General features: G+C 40.0%; 2 protein-coding genes and 1 long non-coding RNA gene across 6 annotated transcripts in view; 1 reads left to right on the forward strand and 2 right to left on the reverse strand.

Moving 5' to 3' along the window:
• Window positions 1–2,117, forward strand: part of LOC110986558 (uncharacterized) — a 17,729-nt gene extending 15,612 nt beyond the window's left edge. For both annotated transcript variants that reach the window (XM_087134835.1, XM_022248516.2), the window contains one exon: window positions 1,670–2,117. In XM_087134835.1, the coding sequence (XP_086990961.1) occupies window positions 1,670–1,887 (218 nt within the window). In that variant the 3' untranslated portion in view covers window positions 1,888–2,117. The remainder of the gene's footprint in view (window positions 1–1,669) is intronic.
• On the reverse strand, window positions 1,465–17,621 carry LOC110986565 (uncharacterized). Its single transcript, XR_002599161.2, has 6 exons — window positions 17,526–17,621; window positions 14,635–14,740; window positions 10,990–11,075; window positions 6,209–6,293; window positions 5,308–5,387; window positions 1,465–2,623 (listed from the first exon to the last, which is right to left on the reverse strand). It is a non-coding gene; the product is annotated as an uncharacterized LOC110986565 (long non-coding RNA).
• A 632-nt stretch (window positions 17,622–18,253) lies between these two features.
• LOC110985333 (protein Obscurin-like) overlaps window positions 18,254–26,121 on the reverse strand; it is a 56,166-nt gene continuing 48,298 nt past the window's right edge. For all 3 annotated transcript variants that reach the window (XM_022246297.2, XM_087134530.1, XM_087134531.1), the window contains exons 19-26: window positions 25,134–25,418; window positions 24,571–24,696; window positions 23,956–24,120; window positions 22,866–23,067; window positions 22,004–22,473; window positions 21,536–21,611; window positions 21,196–21,345; window positions 18,254–20,817 (exon numbers count right to left, since the gene is read on the reverse strand). In XM_022246297.2, the coding sequence (XP_022101989.2) occupies window positions 20,541–20,817; window positions 21,196–21,345; window positions 21,536–21,611; window positions 22,004–22,473; window positions 22,866–23,067; window positions 23,956–24,120; window positions 24,571–24,696; window positions 25,134–25,418 (1,751 nt within the window). In that variant the 3' untranslated portion in view covers window positions 18,254–20,540. The remainder of the gene's footprint in view (window positions 20,818–21,195; window positions 21,346–21,535; window positions 21,612–22,003; window positions 22,474–22,865; window positions 23,068–23,955; window positions 24,121–24,570; window positions 24,697–25,133; window positions 25,419–26,121) is intronic.

The following is a 26,121-nucleotide window of genomic DNA, read 5'->3' on the forward strand; positions in this document are numbered from 1 at the left end:
CATGTTTATGCAAGGTCATGACAGTAGCTGTACGGTTGCATGTGCGGGAACAGAGGTCACGACCCATTGACGTGCCAATTGATTTCATGTGATCAAATGTGTTACATTACACTAGCCGTCTGCACAGGACTTTTCTGCGACATAAAATTGACAATGCATTCTGTCGCGACCCACTTCGACCTGAAATCTTCCGCATTGGGAACGTAAAACGTACAGCTGGCGATCAACACTTGACAATTTCTGCATTTGATTTAATTTTGTCAAATTGACAACAGTCTCAATGTTTTACCAGAAAAATGTCCGATGTGAAGACAGCTTTAGTTACAGCATCCACAATCTGAACATTTTCTACTGAAAAACCTTATGTTCCATTTAAATAGGATAGAATCTCTAGCCTTTATTCGACGTTGTCTTTACATGTAAAGATTCTGTGACATCAAACCAGATATCCATACTGCCTGATCACCTTGTTTTCAACTTATTTTTCTTTTAATGCTGGCCTAAATCCTCACGCACACACATTTGTGAGGCAGGCAAGCACACATTTACAGGGGCCTTGGAGGGCAAGGGGGTACATCTGTGACAAGAATTGGCTCTGATACCAAACATTGAAGTGTGGACCCCATTGTGACATTGTTTATAGCGACATTGTACTGTAGTGAGAGCTTTGCTCCATTGTTAACAATCTATTAACAACCAAAGATTTCACATCATCGTCAAGACAACCAACTTGTACTGTGATTGTAACAAACCCTCTTGAAGGGTAATTTGTGTGAATAAGTTTGTCTTCATCCCCCAATCTCATCCCTCCGACCTCATCCCTGCAATATCTAAAACTTAAAGATTGGCCAGAAAGCTTTGTGCTATTAAATCATTGAGGATGCTGTGTGATTTCCATGGAAGGCCTTAATTTAGGACATTATAAAAGACGTTAGTTCTGTATACTGTTTGCTTTGTAAATTCCTTTTCCCGGAAATGTAAAGTTTGCATGCTCTCAGAAATTTGTGTTTAATTTTTTTATCCCTTTTCATCCCAACTTGCTCACTCACTCGCCCACCACCCGACCCGCCGAAATGTTTTTTGATATAGTTATCAGCACCTTACAGCATTCACGGTTGTCAAACACTGTCAACTGCAAAAGTAGGGGTTTGCTGGTAGAATTGGGCATGTCCAGTGACCTCTTCCACTACTCAAATTCAAAATTTGACCTGCATGGCTAATGAGGGCTGTCAAGCTGGTTGCAGACAATGCTTGGGCACTGTCCTTTCTTCTGGTCTATGACATGTTATGTAATTAGGCCCAAGTCTTCAATAGTCAGAAAGCAGCATCCAAAAGACAACACATTTCTGTAGTGCATCATGGAGGAAGGAAAAAGACATGTACACATGTACCCCAATATGTACATGTACCTGGTGTTTGATTTGAACTGAGCAGATAAGAAAAACTTAAACACTGACAAATTCCTTTCCTGGTTTGTATATTTGCTCTCTCAATTTATTCTGGAAACAACCAAATTGCATGCTTTTCAAATGTAATGGTTTTACACATCTTCAGTATCCCTTTAATGAAAGTGTAAACAAACTGTTCACAAGTTTTACATTTGATTGTGCAAGCACACGTTGTTCTCAAAATACTACATGATTCCCTTCATTTTCAAATTGCATTTCAGAACTCCCAAGAGTGTGCATACCAGCAGTCTACCCTCATCGTGTTACCATCAACGGAGGTCCAGGGATCAGACGAAGTCAGCGGGCACCTGCTCCACTTCGCTGCGCGTGCCGGTGGCCATTAGGGAACACAGCACAGGTTGGTGGGCTGCATCAATGTTACATTGGTTGTACTTGTGACCGGCGGAGCAATGAATTCAGGAAGGTCAGAAAGGGGTGAGTTGTTATCAAGTCATTTTCTTCTTGTTTCAAGAATGTTTCATGTCACTTCATACATGTACATGTAGATGCAAGGATTCTTGTGGATGTTGGTTAGTTTTCATGCGCACCACCAAAAAAGCAGCAGGAGCAGCAATTCCAAAAAAGAAAGAGGGTTATTTGTCAGCTTCTGTTGTTAGTTCACCATTTTCAAATCTTTGGCGCTGCAGATCTTGAGTACGTTTTGTGTAACTTACCAAAAATTCAGCAGAAGAAAAACACAAAGTGCTGTGTATATTGTCAATTTATTCACTGGCGCTGCAAACATGTACATGTGTGATTTGTGGTTGTCAAATCTCAGGTTTTGGGGTCAGTTTAAAGTCAAGTTTCACGTCCTAGCAAAGTTACAAGTCAAGCTTTATGTTGGTGTATTTTAATTCAAGTGTTTCAAGTAAACAGGTAATGTTGAACTTACATGTAGCTGTACAGTTCAGAGGATATTGAACCTCCTCTGATCATTGGGTTTTACTGATGAGGTCCTACTTCCAATTGTTTCAAGGTTTTGCATTCACATTTTACTCTGTCAAATAAGTTGATCATCAAGTGCAAGAACTCATCAAAAACTGTTATTAAAAGATTTCAAAGAGCCCATATAAGTCAATTTCATTTAACTTTATTCGTATCATTTTGGAAATCTTTCATTCTGACAATCAGTATCTCAGATGCCGAAAGGTCCATCTTGTCTCATCCTCCACAATCTGCAGTTGGAATAAAAAAATACAAACTTTTAAGATGGCAGAACAAATTGGAATCATTCACTTCATGTTTGGCATTCATTGGAGATGCTTCTGGCTTCTTAATTGAATTTTATAACCAAAAGTTTCAAGATTTATGACACTTAACGTTAAAAGAAAGTTGGGACCTCAACAAAATTCAATGCATCAGAGGTAATTCAGGACCCTTTTAAATTTATTGCAAAAAATATAATGTATTCCTTGGAGTTTGTAATTGTTTTGGCCAACCTAACACTTGAAATAAAAATATACCAACATAAAGCTTGAGTTTTTACTTTGTTGTTGTATGAAACATGACTTGGAACTGACAAAAAGACCTGATATTTGACCTCCACAGTGACATAAACTTTCTTGAGACTTAAAGAAAATGACCAGATAACGACTTTCCCCCTTTTTGCCTTCCTTAATTCTTTGTTCCTCCTGTTGCAAATACCACCAGTGCAACATTGATGCTCCCCCCAACTTGTGTTGGGTTCCCAATGATCACTGGTACTTGGGGGTACGCCGCGAGGGGGTGGGTGGGTTGCGCGGCGTAGGGGGTGGGGTGGGCCGCGCCGCGAGGGGCTGGGTTGCGCCGCGAGGGGCTGGGTTGCGCCGCGAGGAGGTGGGGTGGGCCGCGCCGCGAGGGGCTGGGTTGCGCGGCGTAGGGGGTGGGTGGGTGGCGCCGCGAGTGGGAGGGGTGGGTTGCGCAGCGTGGGGGTGGGTTGCGCGGCGTGGGGGGTGGGTCGCGCTGCGAGGGGGTGGGTCGCGGTGGGTTGCGCCGCGAGTGGGAGGGGTGGGTCGCGCCGCGAGGGGATGGGTTGTGCCGCGAGGGGAGGGATGTGTTGTGTTATGCCGCTTTAATTGCTTTTGTTTTGTATAAATATAGAGAAAAGAAATAAACAAAAAATAAATATAGAGAAAAGAAATAAACAAAAAAAAAACCAACTACTGCCTTTGTTATAGTCCTTTTGTTTTCTGACCCACCCCCACGCAGCGCAACCCACCCCCTCGCGGCGCCACCCACCCCTCCCACTCGCGGCGCCACCCACCCCTCCCACCCCTCCCACTCGCGGCGCCACCCACCCCCTCGCGGCACGACCCACCCCTCCCACTCGCGGCGCCACCCACCCCCTCGCGGCGCGACCCACCCCCTCGCGGCGCAACCCACCCACCCCACTCGCGGCGCGACCCACCCACCCCACTCGCGGCGCAACCCACCCCTCCCACTCGCGGCGTACCCCCAAGTACCAGTGACCATTGGGAACACAACACACGTTGGGGGGGAGCATCAATGTTGCACTGGTGGTATTTGCAACAGGAGGAACAAAGAATTAAGGAAGGCAAAAAGGGGGAAAGTCGTTATCTGGTCATTTTCTTCAAGTCTCAAGAAAGTTTCATGTCACTGTGGAGGTCAAATATCAGGTCTTTTTGTCAGTTCCAAGTCATGTTTCATACCACAACAAAGTAAAAAGTCAAGCTTTATGTTGCTGTTTTTATTTCAAGTGTTGAGGTTGAACTTCAGGAAATAAATTCTGTACAGTCCCATTTCCTCCGACAATTGAATTTTGTTGAGGCCCTGATTTTGTGTATTATTAAATGTCGTCAGAATCCTTATAAATCTGGTTGTACAAATTTAATTTAGTGCCAGAATTATCTTCAGTGATTAGCAAACAGGTGAATGATTACAAAAATAATTGCTGGTAAGTTGCCTCCAGTTCTGCTGACTTTTCAAAAGTTGCAGGTTTGAAACTTGCAAGATAGGGCTATTAAAATGTTGTAAACATAATTACACTTATAATTGATTGCACTGATTGGCCAACTCTAATCCTTTTTATTATAGACTGTAAAATGGTGGCAATACTGAAAAACACAATTTGATTCACTGATGTTTTGGTTGACTTTTGACAAAGTGAAAGTTTAAATGTTAAGCCTGAATAATTTTGAACACTGTATTACGTAGGACATCAACAAAATCCAATGATCGGAGGAAATTTAGTACCCTCTGAACTGTACAGCTAAAGTGTATTCCTTGGAGTTCAACATTACCTGTTTACTCTAAACACTTGAAGTGAAGACACCTCTACATTAAGCTTGACTTGTGACTTTGCTATGATGTAAAACTTGACTTTAAACTGACCCAAAACCTGAGATTTGACAACCACAAATCACACATGTACATGTTTGCAGCGCCGGGATTTAAAAAGTGAAATACAGTGTACATTGACCAAAACTGACAACTTATGCAGCGCTTTGTTTTTATTTTGTGTTTTAAATACTACTGAATTTTTGGAGGGTTATATGAACAGCAGTCAAGATCTGCAGCGCCAAAGATTTGAAAATGGTGAACTAACAACAGAAGCTGACAAATTAACCCTCTTTCTTTTTTGGAATTGCTGCTGCTGCTTTTTTGGTGGTGCGCATAAAAAAATAACCAACATCCGCAAGAATCCTTGCATCTACATGTACATGTATGAAGTGACATGAAACATTCTTGAAACAAGAAGAAAATGACTTGATAACAACTCACCCCTTTCTGACCTTCCTGAATTCATTGCTCCGCCGGTCACAAGTACAACCAATGTAACATTGATGCAGCCCACCAACCTGCGCTGTGTTCCCTAATGGCCACCGGCACGCGCAGCGAAGTGGAGCAGGTGCATGCTGACCTCTTCTGGTTCCTGGACCTCCGTTGATGGTAGCATAATGAGGGTAGACTGCTTTGGCTGTGCTAGGCACTCTTGGAGTTCTAAAAAGCAATTAAGAAATTACAGGAATTATACATAATGTTTTAAAACTGAAATATACAATCACAACCAAAAGTAAAACTTGTCAACACAGTTTATTTTTACTTTCGTTGAAAACACAAAATAGAGAATACTATTTAAGATTTATATATAAAATGCATGTAATTTTGCAGTTTCCAGAATAAATTGAGAGAGCAAATATACAAACCAGGAAAGGAATTTGTCAGTGTTCAAGTTTTTCTTATCTGCTCAGTTCAAATCAAACACCAGGTTCATACACATGTGTACATGTACATGTCTTTTCCTTCCTACATGATGCACAACAGCAATGTGTTGGCTTTTTGGATGCTGCTTTTTCACTATTGAAGACCTGGGTCTATTATATAACAAGCCATAGACCTGAAGAAAGGGCATTAACTGCAATCAGCCTGACAGCCCTCATTAGCTAAGCAGGTCAAATTTTGAATTTGAGTAGTGGAAGAGGTCACTGGACATGCCCAATTCTACCAGCAAACCCCTACTTTTGCAGTTGACAGTATTTGACAACCGTGAATGCTGTAAGGTGCTGAATTCTACATCAAAAAACATTTCGGCGGGACGGGTGGTGGGCGAGTGAGTGAGCAAGTTGGGATGAAAAGGGAAAAAGTAAAAACAAATAATAAAAAAATTAAACACAAATTTCTGACAGCATGCAAACTTTACATTTCTGGGAGAATTAAAAACAGTGTACAGAACAGAAATTTTGCCTCATTTGAGAAACTGAAGCCTTCAATGGAAATTGGCCAGAAAAACCAGTGCTACTAATAGAATGAATTTTGTTTACCTTTATTGAAGCCCAAGAACTCATGTTCAAAGTTGACAGGCCATCTCTTAGGCAGGCATTAAAGAAGATGTTGTCTCTCACCAACCTGAGGGAGAATCAAAGAAACAATCATGCTACACCTTCATGGATTTTTCCAAAGCACAAACATTTCAGAATTTATAGGCCAATACCCTAATAAATCTACAACTTTGGGATGCCAAGAAGTGACACAACAGTCAGACTTTGAAAGGTTATGACAGAAAAGTGTTAAAGCGGTACTAAAAAGGCTTCAAACATGCAGAGTTTTGGAGATGGATCAGCCATCCAAAAACCAATGTCAAATGAATTCATTGGCTGAAAATAAACAAGCGACAAATAAGATTTCAGAAACATGCAAGGTCAAGTTTTGTGTCTGTGTTGGTTGGATGATGTAACAGAGGGATCTGCACAATAGGCATGCACAAAAATACCTGTAAGCTGGCTTCGTTATGCCCCCAAATGCATTGAAACAAGGAGTTTTAGCCCTACTAGTCCCAAATCCTCCAATTTCAATACAATTTTACGTACACCCGGGGGGTTAGGGTTAATGACATGCAGAAAATACACAATATTAGACATTCATCTTTAATATGTATAAAAAACCTAAAATCTTACCCTTAGCTATCTAGACAAAATAATTGTGAGATTTGTTCCGAAATAAAGGAGTACGAGTTTGACGGCGGAGCAGAATGTAATGTATTTACTTGGCATACATGTGTGTGTACACTCGTGTTCACATGCAGTAGTAACAGACTACATGTATATGTGTTCGTACACCGTGGAGAATAATGCAGTCAGTGTGGGAGAATTCAGACCTGTATTGGACGGTCAGTCAGTCATGGGTACATCTGGACATGTGAAGCTTCTAGAAAGAAGACGGCAACCCACATGCCTGCCTGTTTGCCTTGTCTACAATTGTCAATGTGTCACGGAAAAGGTGACAAATACAAATGTACATATACTGGATTCTTATAGAGAAAGTGGGTGGATTGGATGTCTATGACACCAACTGCATAAGTGCGTGTATAATCTACTCGTCCATGAATGAGGATGATATCACAGAACCTGTCTGTGTTATGAGTATGTAGTGCCAAACCTGGCAGTGACCCAGCAGTACAGCACCAAGGCAATGACAGCAGCTGCAACGTAACACAGGGAGATTTATCCATCACTTTCCTAAATTTATTTTTTTGCTGGATATCTGTCTAAGCAGTCCTCCAAAATCCTGGCCAAATTACTTACATGTATCTGCGACAGCTGGGAAGGTTTAGAATCTACCTTTAGTGTGTTGAGTGTTGTCCTGAAACAATCAATTCAATGCATCATTGCATGGACACCTGGAGAACATCAAGTGTCAGTTTAAGAGATTCCTGTCCGAAACGATAACACTGCACAAGACCGAGGTAGGTATCGTTTTATGACAAAAATACAACAAATTGTGCACTTCAGTTTGATGGAAGGAGCAATCAACGCAGTGGACAAGAACCATGCAAGCATGCTGCACATTGAGCATGCCTCTACCGTGAGACTCACATGTAAAGATGCAGCCTACAAGTACAAATGCAGTATTTACAGTCGTAGCTCCCCCTGAAGTTTTGGGATCACCAGCACATCATTAATACATACAGAGAGTTTCTGAAATCAGTAGTCTCTGATACATTTTATCTTTAAAGAGGCAAAGAAACGAAACCCTTCTTTCCCTGATTATAACCCTTAAACAACAGGTGACAAGACCATTTTGCAAAACTAATATGAAAAAAATGGAAGTTTCCCATTTATGGTCCAAAAAATGTCAAAAACATGGGCCCTCGCGAAATAGCTGTAAACAGGGTGCATCTTCACATGCAAGTTTCGTAGTAGAGGCATGCTGAAATGCAATGTTCTTGCATGGTTCTTGTCTATTATGTTGATTGTTCCATACATGTACAACAAATTTAAGTGCAGGATTGGTTAGGTTTCTGTCATAAAATAAAACATACCATGGTCTTGTGCAGTTTGTAGTTTGGGACAGGAATCTCGTAACCTGCGACTTAGTATTTTCCAGGTTTCCGTGCAATAATGCATGGAATCAATCGTTCTCAGACAACAATCAACATCAAGGGTAGACATTAAACCTTCCTGGTTGTCGCATACATGTATGCCAAGGAGTTTTGGAGGACTGCTTAGTTACTATCATAGGAATCAAATCCACTCACTTTCACGCAAGAAAACCTGTACATGATCCATGTACATTGGTTCATTACTTTTTCTGTGACACATTGAGAATTGTAGACACAGCAAACAGGCACGCACATGGGTTGCTGTCTTTTTCCTAGAAGCTTCACATGTACACACATACAACTTGTCTAAAGGTAGCCCGCGATTCAGCCCGAGATACAGGTCTGGGTACGCCTACGCTGACCATGTTATTCTCCGCTGTGTATGAATAGTCTCTGTTGCCACTGCACATGAATACGAGTGCACACACATGTATGCAAAGCAAATTGTTCGATTTCCTCAAAATATTTTCGTAGCAAAACCTGCTATGCAATATTTTGTTTGCCTAGCAATTGCCTGATTTTGTGCAGCAGTTTTTTTCACAATGTAGCTGTATGAAATCACTGGATATCCGTATATAAGGAAACAGTAAAACAAAGAAGGTTTTCAACAATGGTCTTTTAAATCATTTTGGGTTTCAGTGGGTTCTCAGTCTAGGGTTGGAAAATTTTTCAAATGGGTAAAGTCGGCATTAATTACCTGAAAATAGGGGTAAAATACCTCTAACGGGATCTGCCTAAAACGGCTGTTCATGATAAACATCATCGGCTAAACACATCTGAGTATCCTGCCCCTTAATTGATGAACTGAATTGTACTGTTGAAAGAATCTGGCCCTAACTTTGCTTGCACAAGTGTGAACACTAATGTTGGCTTCTCGTCCGACTGGCAATTGCTTACTTGCGAAAGGATATGTCGATGTACCCTAATGTAGCCCACTTAACTCGAATTTCATTAGTGACATTGGAAACTCCCAACGTTCCGATTCAAAAATATTGATTTTAGAAAAATCTCTACCCACCACAAACTTTCGATGAAATTTTTATTTGGGCTTGATTTTTCAATTTTTTTCTGAAGTCCGAGATGAACTATTTGAAACTGCTTCCAAAATACAAAAATGACCTTCTTTCAAACTTGTAGTTAGTTTAAGTGGAGCTCATAATAATTTAGCAAAATTTATCTACATGAACTTCAAAGAATTTCTTTAATGTTTATTTGCGTTTGGGGGAATTTTTTCATGTGCCCCCCCATCAGCATGGTCAGGGAAGCCTCAGCTGAATTCTTGCCCGATTTCCGGATGCCGCTGTTTTGAATTTTGGACACTGAATGTTCAACAGGTTTAACAGCTCACATACCCGGTATTATGAAGGTTATAGTACATAGTACAAGTATTTTACAAAATGATTCTTTTTCAACAAGGGATTTGGCAACAAGTTAAGTGAAAGTCAAAGTTCGCAACGTTATTTATCTACAATCTGGTAGCACATGATGCACTGTCTTCCCTATTAACTAAAAAGCCTAAGTAACGTCAGTCAAAAATGAAACATCAATCACTTTTTTTTTATTCTAGCAAGTGCAAGGTGAACTTGTTTTTCACTCTTCCGCTAATTAATTTTACATCTCCATCACTTTCAACTTCCATTTGACTCGTTCAGAAGTTAAAACTTAATGCAATGTCCAACTGTGAGACATGAAATGATGACCACATGTTCAGTCATATACACATACAGTACATGCTGCATGCAAACCGTGCCTGGAACCTAGCCTGTAATGCATGCTGCTCCCTTCGTGTGAAATGCATGAGCATTCCTAGTTCCCTACTTTTGCTATCTCAAGTGAACACAATTTGTGTGGGAACCAATGAAGTCAGCAGATTCAATTTCCACATATGTGTATTTCAAAGGACAATGTGCCCTGCTGTATGTGTCAATCAAATCGGTACATCATGAAGCCCTGTGCATTTTGCATCACACAATGTGCGATTTATTTTAGAAAGCGGGTAGCATTTGGTCGATATTGCGTCACAAAATGTGATGCGATACAGGGGAAATCAAACACTGTATATGTATGTTACGTTCCACTCCACATTGAATGACTCCTACATCTACCTGTACCTTATTTCGGAATAAATCTCACAATTGTTTGGACCAGCTAAGAGTAAGATTTTAGGTTTTATGTATATTAAAGATTACTGTCTAATCTTGTGGATTTTCTGAACATCGTCAAAACTCCTCGTTTCAATGCATTTGGGGCATAACAAAGCCAGCTCACATGTATCTTCATGCATGCCTGCTCATCTCCCCCGTTACATCATCAAACCAACACAAACACAAAATTTGACTTTGTGTTTTTCCGAAATCGGCCCAATTGCCTCTTACTTCTCTCGTGTTGATTGTCAGCCAATGAATTCATTGTACATGTATGTTAGTTTTGGGTGGCCAATCTATCGAGATGTTGAAACATTTAGCCTTTTTGATACAGCTTTTAAGTTTGAAAACAGGTGAGTCTTGACTTCAAGGAAGCTGATTGGTTAAGCCGTGCCAACCAGTTAGTCAACTTCAAGGACGCAGATTGGTGAAGTCGTGTCCACCTTGATCTGCAACGTTGTGACCAAGGCTGACATGAGGAGTGGAGGAAGGTGTCCCAACAAACACACACTGGAGTGAACAAAACCTCTTGAAATTGGACCAAAAAAACTTGTGCTGTTAATAGGAAGAAAAGGCTTACCTCGTTGGGAAGTCTAAGAACTCTTGTTCAAAGTGGAGAAAGTAGCCCTTCTGTAGACATCTATGAAGGAAGTGTGTCTCACCAACCTGAGAGAGAATCAAAGAAACAATCATGCAATTATAAATTTTGAATTGTGGACAAGACATGAGCTTCCCTGCAGCCTGTGCTGCACCTTCATGGATCTTACCAAAACACAAATACTTCAGAATGTATACATGTAGGCCTTCAGAGATGCTACGCAAATAAACCAGCAGTTTACAGGTGCATAAATGCAATATGATGCCAACACCTTGAAAGGTTATCACAGAAAACTTAAAGCTATCAAGTTTCTCTTTCATTTTGCTTGGGTTTATTTTCAAAACTCTCTCCAAGTACCGGTACATGTAAATGTGACTTGGCTTTAAATTACAAAGAGATGAATGTTTGGATTGACAAGGGAAGACTGTGTTTTTATTAGGGTGGGAGCAAAAAAAGAATATTTTGAATTTAGTTAATCTGCAGCAAATTTTATTGAATAACCACATTTTCATCAAGTACTGTACATGTACATTTCCATAAACCCGCGTCCAAAATACAGACAATGACAACATTAGGAAGTCCTTCAATATTTTGCTGCTTTATGGGCTGTTTGACCTTTGGCATGGGACCAGATACATGTAGGGCAACTTCTTTCTATTTGATATTCATACGCCTCTTCACAGAAGTACAATGCTCCAAGACTTCAGAAAAAAGAGCGCTAATGCTCCGAAAGACAGCATTCTTGATCACTTGAACGTCGTGCAGTTTCTGTCAAAATTTTCAATGTTCTGATCAATGTGTAGAGAAAATTTGAGGGTTAAGGGTTATGTTCAGTATACCCAATGGTTTGGTATGATGGCACTGTACACTAAATTAGTATAGAAAGCCAAATCTTTGGTCGTTAAAGATTGTTCGCTTTAGCAATTTCATCATTCAATTTGGCAAATGAACATGTGGAGATTATTGGCTATACTCAAGTTGGAGTCAAATTAACAACCCAGGTTGTGAACATTCAATGAAGGAGAGATAATGGTGCTGCCGACCTTAATACCCGATATAGAAACTTTAGACAACTGTTGTTTGCTGCCAATAATAATAAATTCTGTTTTTGTGTCGTTTATCATGAGTTTGTCCCTGAGCATCCATTGTCGTAAATCCCTAACACAGTTTTCCATGGCTAAAACAGCTTGTTCCTGGTTCACTGAGCAACACGGTTTACATGTACATGTACAGTGCATCCTCAGAAAAATCAGGAGAGCATGACCAATTGTGGTGAGATGTAACTTTAGAACTTGTGGGAACTGATAGCAGGGTCTTCATGGACGAGGAGGTGACCGTGCCCAAATTTTGAACATGGCCAAAATTTACCAATCATAGTGGCTTCAGAACACAGTGACAGTAAAGACGGCACACACATACATGTACATGTAGTCTTGGTGCTTCAGTCTCACAGTAGGATCTTACAAGCACAGCTCAACTGAGAAGAATTTTATACTGTTCCCACCAGAGAATGGATGGGGTTCACTGTTCCAGCCAATACTGTACATGTATACATGTACAATGCTTGAAAACGTGACGGCAGCTTGCGACAAATGTAGATCGATGTTGGGGCAATTAAAACAAGCAATGTTTATTGTTTTGGAATCCACATTTTTTCTCAAAAAGTACGGTGTACATCGATGCTGAAAGGAAAAAATCAGATTCCATTTTACAGACATTGTTTACAATAAAAATGAACGCCAGAATGTGTCAATCAAAACGTCAAACCTCTAAAAGGGGTGGTTCCATTTAACGTTTGGGAAAATCTATAAACGGATTTGGAACTTTTTCATTTAAACATGTACATAAATGTCCCCCCCCCTTACCATATAAATTATACACGCAGCGACAAAGTATATGTGTGGTATTACCATCGTACCATGATCTTTTAGGTCATATAGGCCTACAATCACATTGAAGTCTTTTACATTGTGGAATGATCCGATTGCATCTTAGCAGAGTCGGAACTCACCATCAGTTCAACCCTAACAGTCCTCAATCCTCTAACAGGTGAAGGATTGAGGACTGTTAGGGTTAATCATAATGAGAATGTAGTGGGAACTTCATGCACGTGCTGGCAACACAGTATGATCTTGAAAGAGCAAGTTTTCGTCCAATTTTCCAAGTTTCATCCCGTCCTAGCAACATTTTAGTGACATTTTGCAATGTAGCGGGGTCTTCCTAGTCATTGTCAGAGTTTGACCCACATATTATGTTCAAACCCTGAATAACAACTGAAAATATGTTGACTATGAGTATGTTTACGTACATGTACACGTACGTACTTTAAAGGGGATGGACCATGTACATGTAGGGTTAAATTGATGTTATATGACAGTTTTCAACCATCTTATATACAATAAGTTGGATTAGCCCCTCTCTCATGTCATTAAATTAGCAAAAAATTGGTGTTTTCTAAGTGCTTTTTTCAGTCTTCGCCTGGGCTCTTTGCAAAAAATTATCAAAATCAGTCAATGAGGGCAGCAGACAAATCTCAGCAAAAATGTGACGTCATTGGACGGACCCGACTTTCCAGACCAGAATGCATACATGTAGTTCCGACAAGAGCGGTCCACACAAGAATAATTGCTCTCAGCTCTGGCGTGTAGTCGGGTACGTAACTTGTACGTGTTACCCCATTAAGTCAACCACATTTGGTCTTGTTTCCTATGCCCTTCTCTCAACATGGGGCAGAGCTATTGGACAACTGACTTGACGTGTCAAGTTCATTTTGCTTTGCATCGGGTCATACAGATGTAATAATTTCTAGCGCGAATTGTGAATTTCGAAAGAATAAAAGATAAACTGTGTTGTCGGTGGCAGCTGTTATGTCTTTTCAGAAAGACAAAGTTTTATAATGATGCAGGAAAGAATCATTTCCAGTCAGTGTTTTGTTGTCAATCCTCAGGGTAGCCGCCATGCCCTTGGCCAACAGCCTCGAGTTGCAAAATCTCTTCCTGAGTGTATTCTGGTTCAAACTGGCAAGGCAATATTTCTTGTGCCTCATCAGCTACTTCAATGTCGCTTTCTTCATCAATTGAATAAGACGAACATGACAAATGATCGCTGTCATGATCAGAATAAGTATTACGCTGGAATTATCGTCGCTTGAATGTGACATGATGACACAAGCTAATGCTACTGCACTGTACATGTTGATGCGTCATTGCATAACAGTAAAATGTCGCCGGATAAAGGACTCCGTCCTATAACATCACGATTCTTGGGAATTTCTTCAGACAACTTTTGGTACCCAACGGCTGTTTAGCTTTTGCTCCGAGAAGGGAGTGAAAAAGGGTCGGAAAACTATAATTTTGTTAATATATAATTTCCACGCATTTTGAAATTATGCACATGTGTTTTCTTGTTAGGTGCTGATGCATGTTTTACAAGAAATCTTCCCAGCGCGGCCCATCCCCTTTAAACCAAACATCCATAGCTGCCTGCATGTACATGATATGAAGCGATATGAAACATTCTTGAGACACTAAAAATGGAATTAGTTCACCCAACATAACGGTATACATTGACTCAACTGACAAAGGGCTTGTTAACTGAAGAAACTTCAAAGTGTATGTAGAGACTCACCAATATTTCATGGATACATGGTGGATAAGTCTTGGGGTCCTCTTGATGTCAGGTCCACGGCCTGAGTGATGAAGGATGGCTTCAACCTTGACTTGTAATCAGTCATCTGTGGAGAAAAGTTGACAAAATTACACAGTCTGAAAAATGAAACCAATTACATACATGTAGCGGTCATGACACATTTTCAAAGGCTTTGATTTGTAACAATGATAGGAATTATTATGCTCCAATTGTAGAAGTGCAACAGGTAAAGTACTTGAGTATATTGGGATATTTTGAGATTATATTTTTGTACTGAACTTCTCTCTTAAGACAAAACCATAAATCTTCACAGTGGCTGCACAAGTACTTTTTTCACGCCTTGACAACCGTTCAGTGGGCTTGACTTTTGACCAGAAAACCAAACAAATCTAAACACCAGAAAACAAAATCCTAAAATGACAGAAGGGAATGACACATTGGCAGTAAAAAAGGTGGACAGCCTTTCACTTGAATGGCCAGGAAAAGCACTTTATATTCTGTTAAAGTAACAAACTATTTTTTTTATGTCACAGTCTGCATGAACATTTTGTTTTATGATTATTACGTTTTCAATGTGCCTATTCAATTTCACATATTACACATGTAATATGAGCCAATGGAAAGTTCACAGGTACTGACAACTCAACTCTGCAACTCATTTGTGGAGGCAACTCCAAGACAAAACGACTTAACAGTCGGCTCTGTCAACTGGAAAGACAAGTCTTCCATTCAGACAAGACGTCTGAATTTGATAACTTGTAAACATCTGTTCCAGGCTTACAATAATGACCCCACATACACAACTTGCCCAAAATCATTCAATGTTGGCATCAGCAGTACAGTACAATACTGTATATGTATGTTTTAATGCTTTTCTTAAATTAACAGGAAAACTAAACATGTCAATCAAGCAGGACTGAATTCAAAGAGTTGTACAAAACAGTTGATTACTGGTGGATGATATCTTTCCTTTTTTGGACAGTCCCACATTGTGCCACACGCACAGTAGGTCTGCATTTCATATCCAGAAAACAGAAAAATTTTTTAAAGTCCCAATTAGTACATGTAGGCCTAAAGTCACAATACAGAGCAAATAGATTATTTCTGAAAAAAAAATCAAGAGCTAGTTCACATCAAAAGTCCTATAACTGGAAAAAATTCATGGAAAGAGTTCCAGACATGTATTAAAGACGCATCTAGACACCAGTGCATGTAAGTATTCCCTACAGTGACCTATAAGCAATCAGAAAGCAAGAACATGTCCAGAAAGTTCAATTTAAGGAAGAAAACACCAAGTCGGTTACGTAGAAAACACCCAGAATTTTCTAGGCCAGTCTTAAAGGATTTATGCCTGGGGTGTCAAATGTCCGCATATGGAACTCTTTCCAAATTCATATGCAATTTTTATTTGGAAACCTTGTGCACAAACCCTACGAAACAAGACTGAGTTTAGTGACGACGCTTATGATGTACTGACAATGATCGTTGGCTGCCTACAGTTATGCATAGTACATGTACACATGCATTGTATTGCGCAAGTGTGTACATGTACACGCAATGCACGTGACTGGTACCCGAGGCGATGGAGGGGTTGCTTCATTTTTATGACGTGAGCTGGAAATTGTAAACTTATCTTTGCCTGAACATATTTCTTTTGTCCTTTTTTATTCAAGGGCGCATTTCGAGGGTTGTTTTTACTCTGCCTTTTCACAGTCAACTGATCATTGAGAAAACCGTATACTCGGCTCATCTCAAGCATGTCTCGAGTCACTAACATGAGGTTCTGCTAAAAATGCTCCGGAAATTAAAATAGTTTCGTCATCAAATCTTTTGATGAAGAAATTCCTCCTGAAGAATATCCTAGCCAATATTTCACGTTGTTAATGCAATCAGATTTGGGGCCAAATTACAGACGAAAGTGGACTGGAAATTGTCCCAGAATGCACAACAGAGCATCTAGCCCCGGCCCTCACGCCGTAAGGGCTCCGTGCTTCTCGCTTCGCAATTTTGTCTACCGCCCTGCCAAAATTTTCAGCCGTGGAAAACACTGGGTTGCCATTAAATAGGAAAGGAGATGTTCCACTAAACCTTTGTAGCAAGAGGAGAAAAGATGCAAGATGGTACTTTGTTGTCAGAAATTTCCCTGTAATAATGTTTTTTGATATTCTACAAAAGAGCTCTCAAGTGCACTGATTGAACAACAGTAAGTCAACTTATTCAGATTGAAGTGGTTTGAAATCAATACAAGACTATCTAACTTATCTAAGGAAGGACTCATCAGACAAAGATCATGACACCAAGGGCCCAAAGATCTGTCTCATATTCTATCGACCCATCAGACGCTATCTCAGGAGCTACCCAACAAAAAAAAAAAGCAGTGCAAAATATGCAACAAAAACTTAGTTTGAGGTAAACGAATCCGGCCATGTGAGCAGTTCAAGTTAAGGATATGTTTTTGTACATAAAAGCCTATTCTATCGGCGGGAATTAATTATTCTTCAATTAAGCGGAGTTTAGAGTAAACTGACTCTGAGTTATCGAGAACATTTTGTTTTATGTATTTAGAAAACACGTGGGTTTTTTTCAGACAAGTGAAATTCCACAGGTTTGTCCACAGGGGCCTTACGTTCCGTAGATGGAACTCTTTCCGGTTTGACATGTACCATGTCATGCATGTGTATGTAGGCTGCGCTACGCAGTGTGCAGGTGCTAGGTGTGACAACTGTGGGCCGCCATGGCCAGGTGATGGCCGCCATGTTGTAATTGCAAAACATAGGGCCTACTAAAAAAAGTGTCGAATGATGAAACGGGAGCATTTCCTTGACCTACTTTACTTCCATAACATGCTACGGTTTATCTGTATGCCTTACCTGCCAAATTCCGCTCGAAGTATACTCAAATAGCCAAGAAACCACTCGAAAGTCCGTCAGCGTAAATTCTTCCTTTTGAACCACGCGCCATGCTGCTGTAAATGTTCCCAATTGAAGATTCTTTCCCATTCCCGAACAGGGCGGGGACAAAGTGATAGCGCCCTCTTTAGCTTGGGAACAGTTCTTTCACAGGGGCGTAAGACGTAACCGAGTTTGTTGGCTGTGGCTTGAGTAACACACAATAGTATACATTCGAAGCCGCAGCCAAGTGATTCGGGCCAAATTCGCACTAAGATGCTTTGACATTAAAATGTTCTTCCCATTTGCGAATTTTGACAAATTGAAAATGTTTCAAACCCAAATAAAAAGCTGGAAACTGGCCCATTCTCAAGCCTCGAGCTTAAGTTCTATTCAGCATCGGCTTTTGAAATGACCAACAGACGCCACTTGTGAATTTAGACTCCCGCCCCAAGCTTATTGTAAAGAAGTTCTGAGCCAAACCTCAAGTTCAATGACGCATTTCAAAACTTTCCCCTTTTAAAAGCAACACAAAATAGTCCCTGTTCTGCTCTAAGAAAACAAAGAGAATTCCATTTCTTCCCCTAAAATGTCCTTGTTCAGCTTTTAATCAAAAAATAAATCTTAAAAATGCAAAAGCAAATAACTTATGTCAGTTTTTAAAGACGAATTCCATATTGACTGCCAAATGAATCACTTTCCAAGACCTGTTTTATGAGCACATAATCTGCCATCTTTATTGCAACAATCAGTTCATGATATCAAGTATCCAATCTTCTTCTAAGAAGTGAAATTTGACTGGATTACAGTCAAACCTCGTTAATAAGAGATCCATTGGACTTTGCAAGTTACCTTGTTATAACAGGAACCATGTATTATCAGGAATAAAAACAAGGAAAAACAAAGGATTGGGACCTAAAATTTTCCTTGTTATAAGCAGAATCTTGCATTAACTAACAGTGCTCTTATTAACGAGGTTGGACTGTATCTACAACTGAAGGAATTGTTGATCTACAAGCCATGAAACTGACAACATAAGCCAAAATCATACAGAGTATTCAGCACACAGAAGTAAAATCAACATCTCAATTTCATAATCAATATATCTACTTCTCAAACAGAAGGAATATCTACATAGTCTACAGTACATCTTATCTTCTTGGTATAAGAGAGATGCATTCCAAAATGGTTTTTATCATTTGAAAAAGGTGAACTTATTTGTCATGGGTTTCATGCTGTGCACTTTACTTTGTTTTGCTTCTTGTTTCGTTTTTGTTTTGTTAGAGTTGCTCAATGTCAAAGTGACAATGAGACAATTTGTAATTCCTACAGCCCGAGGGTGGATCCAGTGAGAACCAAATTTCCTGGGGGGGGGCTTCTTTCTGGGGGACAAATCATCATATGAAATTTTCTCATCTGTAACCTTTTATGGCCTTTCTGATGGGTGAGGCTACATTTTAGGGCTTTTTTACATGCTTTTGGAAATGATGGAAATAATATTGACCAAAAAATCTTCTTTCATTGTTTAACAAAAAGAAAATGAAGTAATAAGGCTCTTTCATAGGGGCGTGTCCCTCATTGGCTGTTCTGGATCCGCCCTTAAAACCAACCTCCAAAGTACATGTAGGTGTTAACGAATATTATATCCAAATGACAGATGGCATTAGAAAAACCCTTCCTGTCTCTTTTATAATTTTACTGATAAATGGAATACAATATTCCAGTTGAATGCCTGCAGCCTCTTCAATTTACAGTTCAATAAAACCCAATATTCACTGAGTCTTTGAGTGAGAAGTATTTCTAGCAAATTCCTAACATTTCACTCCATACATGCATCTGAAAGTGCTATAATAATGCTACGAACACTCATAGAGATCATGTACAATATTTCTGCATGAATTAATCATTATGTAACATTCAGTAGATATATATAATATATATATATATAAAACATATCATCATCAGTTGGTATACATACAGGTTTTGCACAAGTTGAATTATTCAGTTATGGCAAGAAAGCTATACTACAAATTTATGAATCCTGTCGGTGCTATGATCAATAACGTTTGTCCCAGTTGGAGTGAGTTTCGTGCCCTGTTTGCTGTATGGATCAAGATACCTTTGTTGCCAAATCTTTCACTGTTCAACACCTTCAAGCACAGCAGTGAAAATATGAGATTTAGCAGTAGATATCTTTACACAGTTTCAACTGATTGATGGGCGCTGCTTTTGGACGTGTAATGGCTTTAGTTTGTGACCATAATTTGGACGAAGTCACGCATTTAGCAAACCACGGTAGCCATTACAGACAGAGTTGATTTTGCTACACTCATATTCCACGTTGATTTCAAATTTGTATACTATTGATTTTCATTAAAGTAATATATTCTTCCAATGAAAAAAAGTGAATTTTTGGTGTCGACACTACTCAATACAGCAAACACTGCACTCTGTCAACTGGAATATTCAAGGAAAGGTTTAGGAAACGGCCTCACAGCAACAACTGCCAACTTCAGCAATACATTACTCTTGTAGATGGCAACTTTGAGCAGGATTATTCAAAGATTGCTCCTATGGGACACACATCAGCCCCAAGTGGCCCACAACGGTATTCTTCCACTTGATCAAACTTCAAGATGACATCGAACTGCAAACCATGCTAAGATGCCAGTTTTATGCGGCCTAATGTGTGAGTTTTATAGTAATTTCCACAACTTTTTACCTTACCACACCAAATCCTCAAACTCTGTGTGGTTTTGCTGGATATCAGTTGAGTCCTAACGATAGGTAGCAGCTTCATTAATCAATAAATAGGAGTTGACATCATTTCAGTACAGTAAATGTGCCATTATGCCACTGGTTTGTTGCACTTGTGTTGGCGATGCTGACAGGTTCAGGTTCAGAAAAACTCAGGAAAGATCAGGCAACCATATATAATGGCTTCCTGGTCATGTGACTACCACCAGATCATGTGACCAATGTCACACGACACATTCATTAAGTCTGGACCTTCGGATAAACCAGTGAGTTTAAAACTCCATTTTTGGGTTTGGGCGATACGGTCGCTCCCGGTGATTTAAGCTCTATCGTTGAGGAGTACCTTCTCAGTGACATATCTGCTCTTGTTTGCTGTGCTAGTAAGCGGAACTTGTACTCTGTACGCTGTGTTCGGAGCTTCCTGGAGGAGAAGACAGCAGCCTCACGCTTGGCTTTCATCTCTGGAGTATCGCTGAGCCAGGGGCTGGCAAGACACTCATCAACTGATGGCCTATCACTGACCAAACAAACAATAAACCTGTCACTATTTAATCAAATTACATGTAGTTTAACGAAGAAAATCTGTCCAAAGCACTACCTTCTACATTTCCTGACAAAATGAAGGGGGGGGTAAACTGAGGAACTCTCAAAAAGGGGTGGTTGAATGAGACATGGGCGTCAGCAGGAAGGAGGCATACACCCATGCTAAGAAACAAATGGAGTTATAAAAACCACTTTGCCCAAGGACTGAGGACAAAGAAATTTCAATCAAAGAGGTCTGGAGGAAAGGCTTTTCTAAAGGAACTTTAGCCCTCCACCCCCCCCCTTCCACATTAACAGATGCATTTGGTTTTCATGCTGAAAGGTTAAGGTGAGATTAAAGGCTTCTAATTACATTGGTTCTTTCTGCAGAATTGCCCAGATGAACTGCTTGGCCTCAGCTGTGCAATTCTTAAAGAGATGTTTCCTGTTCACTTTCAACCTGGTGATGTTGTAGATTGTCTTCTCTCGATTGCGTCCAAGGAAAGGAGATGTTCCACTCAACCTTAGTAGCAAGAGGAGAAAAGATGCAAGATGGTACTTTGTTGTCAGAAATTTCCCTGTGATAATGTTTTTTGACATTCTACAAAAGAGCTCTCAAGTGCACTGATTGAACAACAGTAAGTCAACTTATTCAGATTGAAGTGGTTTGAAATCAATAGAAGACTATCTAACTTATCTAAGGAAGGACTCACCAGACAAAGATCATGACGCCAAGGGCCCAAAGATCTGTCTCATATTCTATCAATCCATCAGACGCTATCTCAGGAGCTACAAAAAAAAAGCACAATAACAAAGAAAATAGGCAACAAAAAGTTTACACTTGCAAAACTTTAGAAAGTCAGAATTAATCCGCATCAATCAATCAAAAAATAAAAACAAAACCTCCTAGTGCCAAACAAAGTTGAAGAACTTTCAACTGCTAACAATATGCAAGTGAAACAGTTCTATTTTTAAAGAATAAATTATTTACCCCAAAATCTGAATAGTCAAATACTTCCCAAAACAATGATAAAACCATCCAAAATGTGAAACTGGAAAACTGCAATGAGTTAGTTGTGTCCTAAGTAACTACTGAACCAAATCAGTTGTGGATAAATTGGGAACTTTAATTTTGGAAAAATAAACAAGTAAATATTGAATCAATGAAACTAACTACCTACCCATAAATTCTGGTGGTGAATCCAATCCTTCCATCTTCATTCCATCATCTGATTCCATTCTCCTCGCAGACCCAAAATCAATGACGCGGAGTGCGTCTCTCCTCCTGCTCTCCAGAACGATGTTGTCGTGCCTCATGTCCAGATGAACGATATTCCTCTGGTGCAAAAAACTGAGCACGCTCAGTAGCTGTCTCACCAATCGTACAATCTGTTGCTCTGTGTATTTGTCCTTCTGGATGAGGTGGCTCATCACCCCTCCCCCGTAGTACCGTTCCATCACGAGTACATAGAACCGTTTTGTCAAGAAAGCATCGCGGAGTTGTACAATGTTTGGATGGTTGAGTTCTTTCAAGATTTCATATTCCAGAAGATTCTGTTTATTCACAGGTTCTGCCGAGAGCATTATCTTGGCCGCATATTCTAATCCAGTGCTGTACTTGTAACATTTCCGCACCACAGCGTATCTACCCCTGTCATGGATAGAAAAGATCACACGTCTCACATACACAGGTGTCCATTTGCCTTGCTCTGACCTTATTGTTCTAATCCCTTGATGATTCATGCTACTAGCATCCCATAATCACAATCCAATAATTTCTCTGCTTTTTAAAAGATTCACAAAGCAGCTCTCTGAATTTTACTTTCTTGTCTTCATCTTGGTGTTGATGAAATTTTGCCAGTAACCATGATTTCAGTTTGCCTTCCCTGTTGCTATCCAAATGGATATTTTTATCTACGGAGACAGTCTTTCACAATATGTCAAGTAATTAGAACGCAACCCACTGCCAAAATTCGGATGTGTTCAGTGCAGAGTTGAAAGAGACAAAATTCTTTTAAACACAGCAAGTTAATTGTCACTCACCGCCCAATTTCAATGTTGAAATCATAGGCTTTCTGCGGCAAGCTCTCCTTGAGCGTCAAATCAATCGTTTGTTCAATCCCTCCATCTGGGAAGTTCTCAAGTATCACCTCCCGGGAGGAAGATTTATGATCTTGATCAAGACTGCAACTTCTTGATAATGTCTGGAATTTAGCGATTGCTTCTATGCTAAGAGGCTGTGAACCTGAAGGATATGAACCAAAAGAATATTGTTCTCTGTTCACATTGTATTTAGTCGAGATAAACTGATAACCATTTATGTGTTCCACATGGACACCTGCTGTGTTAGGCAGTACAAATGTTTTTATTTCAAAACCAGCCTGAGCCGCTACTGTGGTAAAATGTCAACAAATTCACAAATCATTGCCTGAGGGATTTTTGTTCACAGTCACAAAGAACATCTTTGGACTCACAAAAACCAAGATGTGAGGCTATGTTTACATTAGTTGCCATGGCTAGTAAAAAGTCATCAAGTCGTGGCAATATCCACTTGCTGTAGATTTGTGAATATTTAAGTTAGACATAGCCACGTAATTCACATATCGTCCGACTTTCACAACAACCTGGTGGTATGTAGGGCTATGTAAACTTTCAGGCAACCACTACTAGGAAATTTATGTACAGTAGCCTGGTCCAACTCCTGAAGACATTTGAACTGAGACTTATAGGGGCCTTCATTGGACAGAAGGAAGCCTTCTATTGACTGGTTATTGCCTTCAGGCCCAGAGTATGAATTCAGCAAGTCACTAGTCTGAATTAAAGAGAGATATATAGCAAGAGTGACTCAATGGCTCCCTATACCTTTCCTAATATCAGAGGGGTGGTCGAAAGTTTTATCCTGAAACAGAGAAATTTCTCGAGGGAGGGGGATCTAGGGAATAGGAAATGGTCAACAGTTATTTCAAACCACCTGATCCCCTTTTCCAAGGCACTAACAAGCATAATACACGATTTAGACTATTTGTGCTACAAATTTATTTGTTTTTATGATGAGAAAAGTTAACGTAAGGATTAATCATCTTCCCATGACTTTCAATCTTGTATAATGTAAGTCCTCAGAAAGTTTTCTCACCTATGGGTAATGTTGTTGTTGGGACTGATGAACGACTGTATGGACCAATACCATACTGTGTGCAACAAGCTACTCGGAACCGGTACTCGGTAGATGGAAGCAGTGGTGAGATGTGTTTGAAGCACTGTTGTATCTTATCCTCAACAATGTTCCATTGTTTGTCATCTACGACAACCAAGAAAACAAAAGCAGAAAGGACAAGTCCTTATTTTTTCCTAAATATGATGGATCTCTCAAAGACAGAAAACTGACAAAAAGACTAAAGCAGAAGTTGTGCCATTGAATAAAGTTTGCCAATTGGATTTTGACAGCTCTCAACAAAAAGGCAGTAATAGAAATAGATTTTGACCCTCTGTAATTGGAAAGTTAAAACGTGGTAAGAGGTCCACCTCTTATTTTCAAAGACTAGTGAAGTTAAGCGAACTTTAATGTACATAATACATTTGCCAAGACCCACATCTGGGAAGCAGGCACTGCTTTCTCAAAATATTGGGAAAACACAAAAAACATTTATAAAAGTCCCGGACAAAATGTTTATCCTATAATTATCTGTCAGCCCAATTCACATCAACAAGATAGTAGCTGATTTATTCATAATGATATTACAGCACTAACCTTCTTTCTTGCTTTGTAACCTGAAGCCTGTGATGGTGACTCTTGTGCTGGGGAATTTCCAAGTTACAACTACCTCAGTCGCAGCAGCTAGGGATACCTTTGGTCTTAGAGGAGCATCTGGTTTTTCTGAGAGGTCAGACGTCAAGACAGTTGGAACAGAAAATGGTACACAAGGATTTTCTCAAATACAAAACCAAACCAGGGCCTCATTTGCTGCTGACTAATTTTCCATTTGAGACACGGAATGATTTTGGCTGTACATGGATTAATAAGCTCTTTCTTGCTCTCATATGTCCGAGTGGGAGGTCACACAGGGAGGGGAGGCACAGGTGTGGGGGGATGAGACCCTGGGGAGTGGGAGGTCACAGGGGGAGGAGAGGCACAGCCGTTGGGGGAGGGGACCCCAGGTTACACCTTTGGTCATGCCCTGTCAAAATTGCCACAAATATCAAGAACTACATGCCTATGTTTTATCAATGGCATGGGGCCTATGACTACAGCATTGTGCTTATGAGAGAGATATCATGTAACTGTAGGTAAATTACTAAGGAAGGTCTACTCACCGAAAATAGTAACCTTGGCACAACTTGTAGCACTCCCTTGCTTATTTGTGGCAATGCATTTATACATCCCGGCCTCTTCATCCTCCACTCGCATGATAACCAGTGACCCTTGACCTTTCCCATCTGACGTCAGCTGTATACGTTTGCCTCCCACCAGCTCCTTGTCATTGTGCAACCAGGTAAATGTTGGCAGAGGATGACCTTTGACATTGCAGGTCAGCTGGAGGTCATTGCCCCCAGTGGTGATGACTTCTTGGAGATGGATGGAGAAAACTGGAGGACTTTCTGAGAAGCATAAATGACGAATTGAAAGACATAATGCGTGGATATTTCTCCAAATGACACAGGACCTCGTCATGTTGAGATTTCCTCACATACCCCTAGCAAGCACTCCCACTGAGCACACAGCATATGGAGGCTATAAATTTGTATATTTTGTGAATATACATGTATTTCAATGGTAATGAAATCTGTTTTTCTTTCAATGATTGCCTTTAATAATCAATGCACGATTAATTTTGTCCCATATTTACACATTTTCGTTAGATTCTAAATTTGATCCAAATGTTTGACTATGCTCGTCTTGCTATGCTCATCTCATGTATGATTTTTCAAAAACAAAACAAAATCACAGGAAGTTCTGTTAAAACATATCATCCTGCTTAATGTTATTCCAATCAACTGTGCAGTAAATCAAAAAAACAAACCAGAACAAGTAGAATCAAAACTGAATCATTACCGGTTTAGACTGGTTTCCTCAATCCAGATAGCTGGCTGGTATTAGGTCAAAACGACATCCACACGTAAGTAACAATTCACATGAAACAGTTCACAACTCAACCTGCTGGCTTGTTACTGTTTTCCTGTTAGTACAACAAACCTTGCATGGCTGGCTATGATTTCACAGTGTAACATTTCTCAATAAACATTTGCATGAGTACTGAACAAAAGGCCACATGTGCTTTGGAATAACTGAAATCATAGATGA

Source organism: Acanthaster planci, linkage group LG03 (assembly GCF_054643075.1).
Source record: "Acanthaster planci isolate LZ-2023a linkage group LG03, COTS_SCS, whole genome shotgun sequence".
Lineage (NCBI taxonomy): Eukaryota > Metazoa > Echinodermata > Asteroidea > Valvatida > Acanthasteridae > Acanthaster > Acanthaster planci.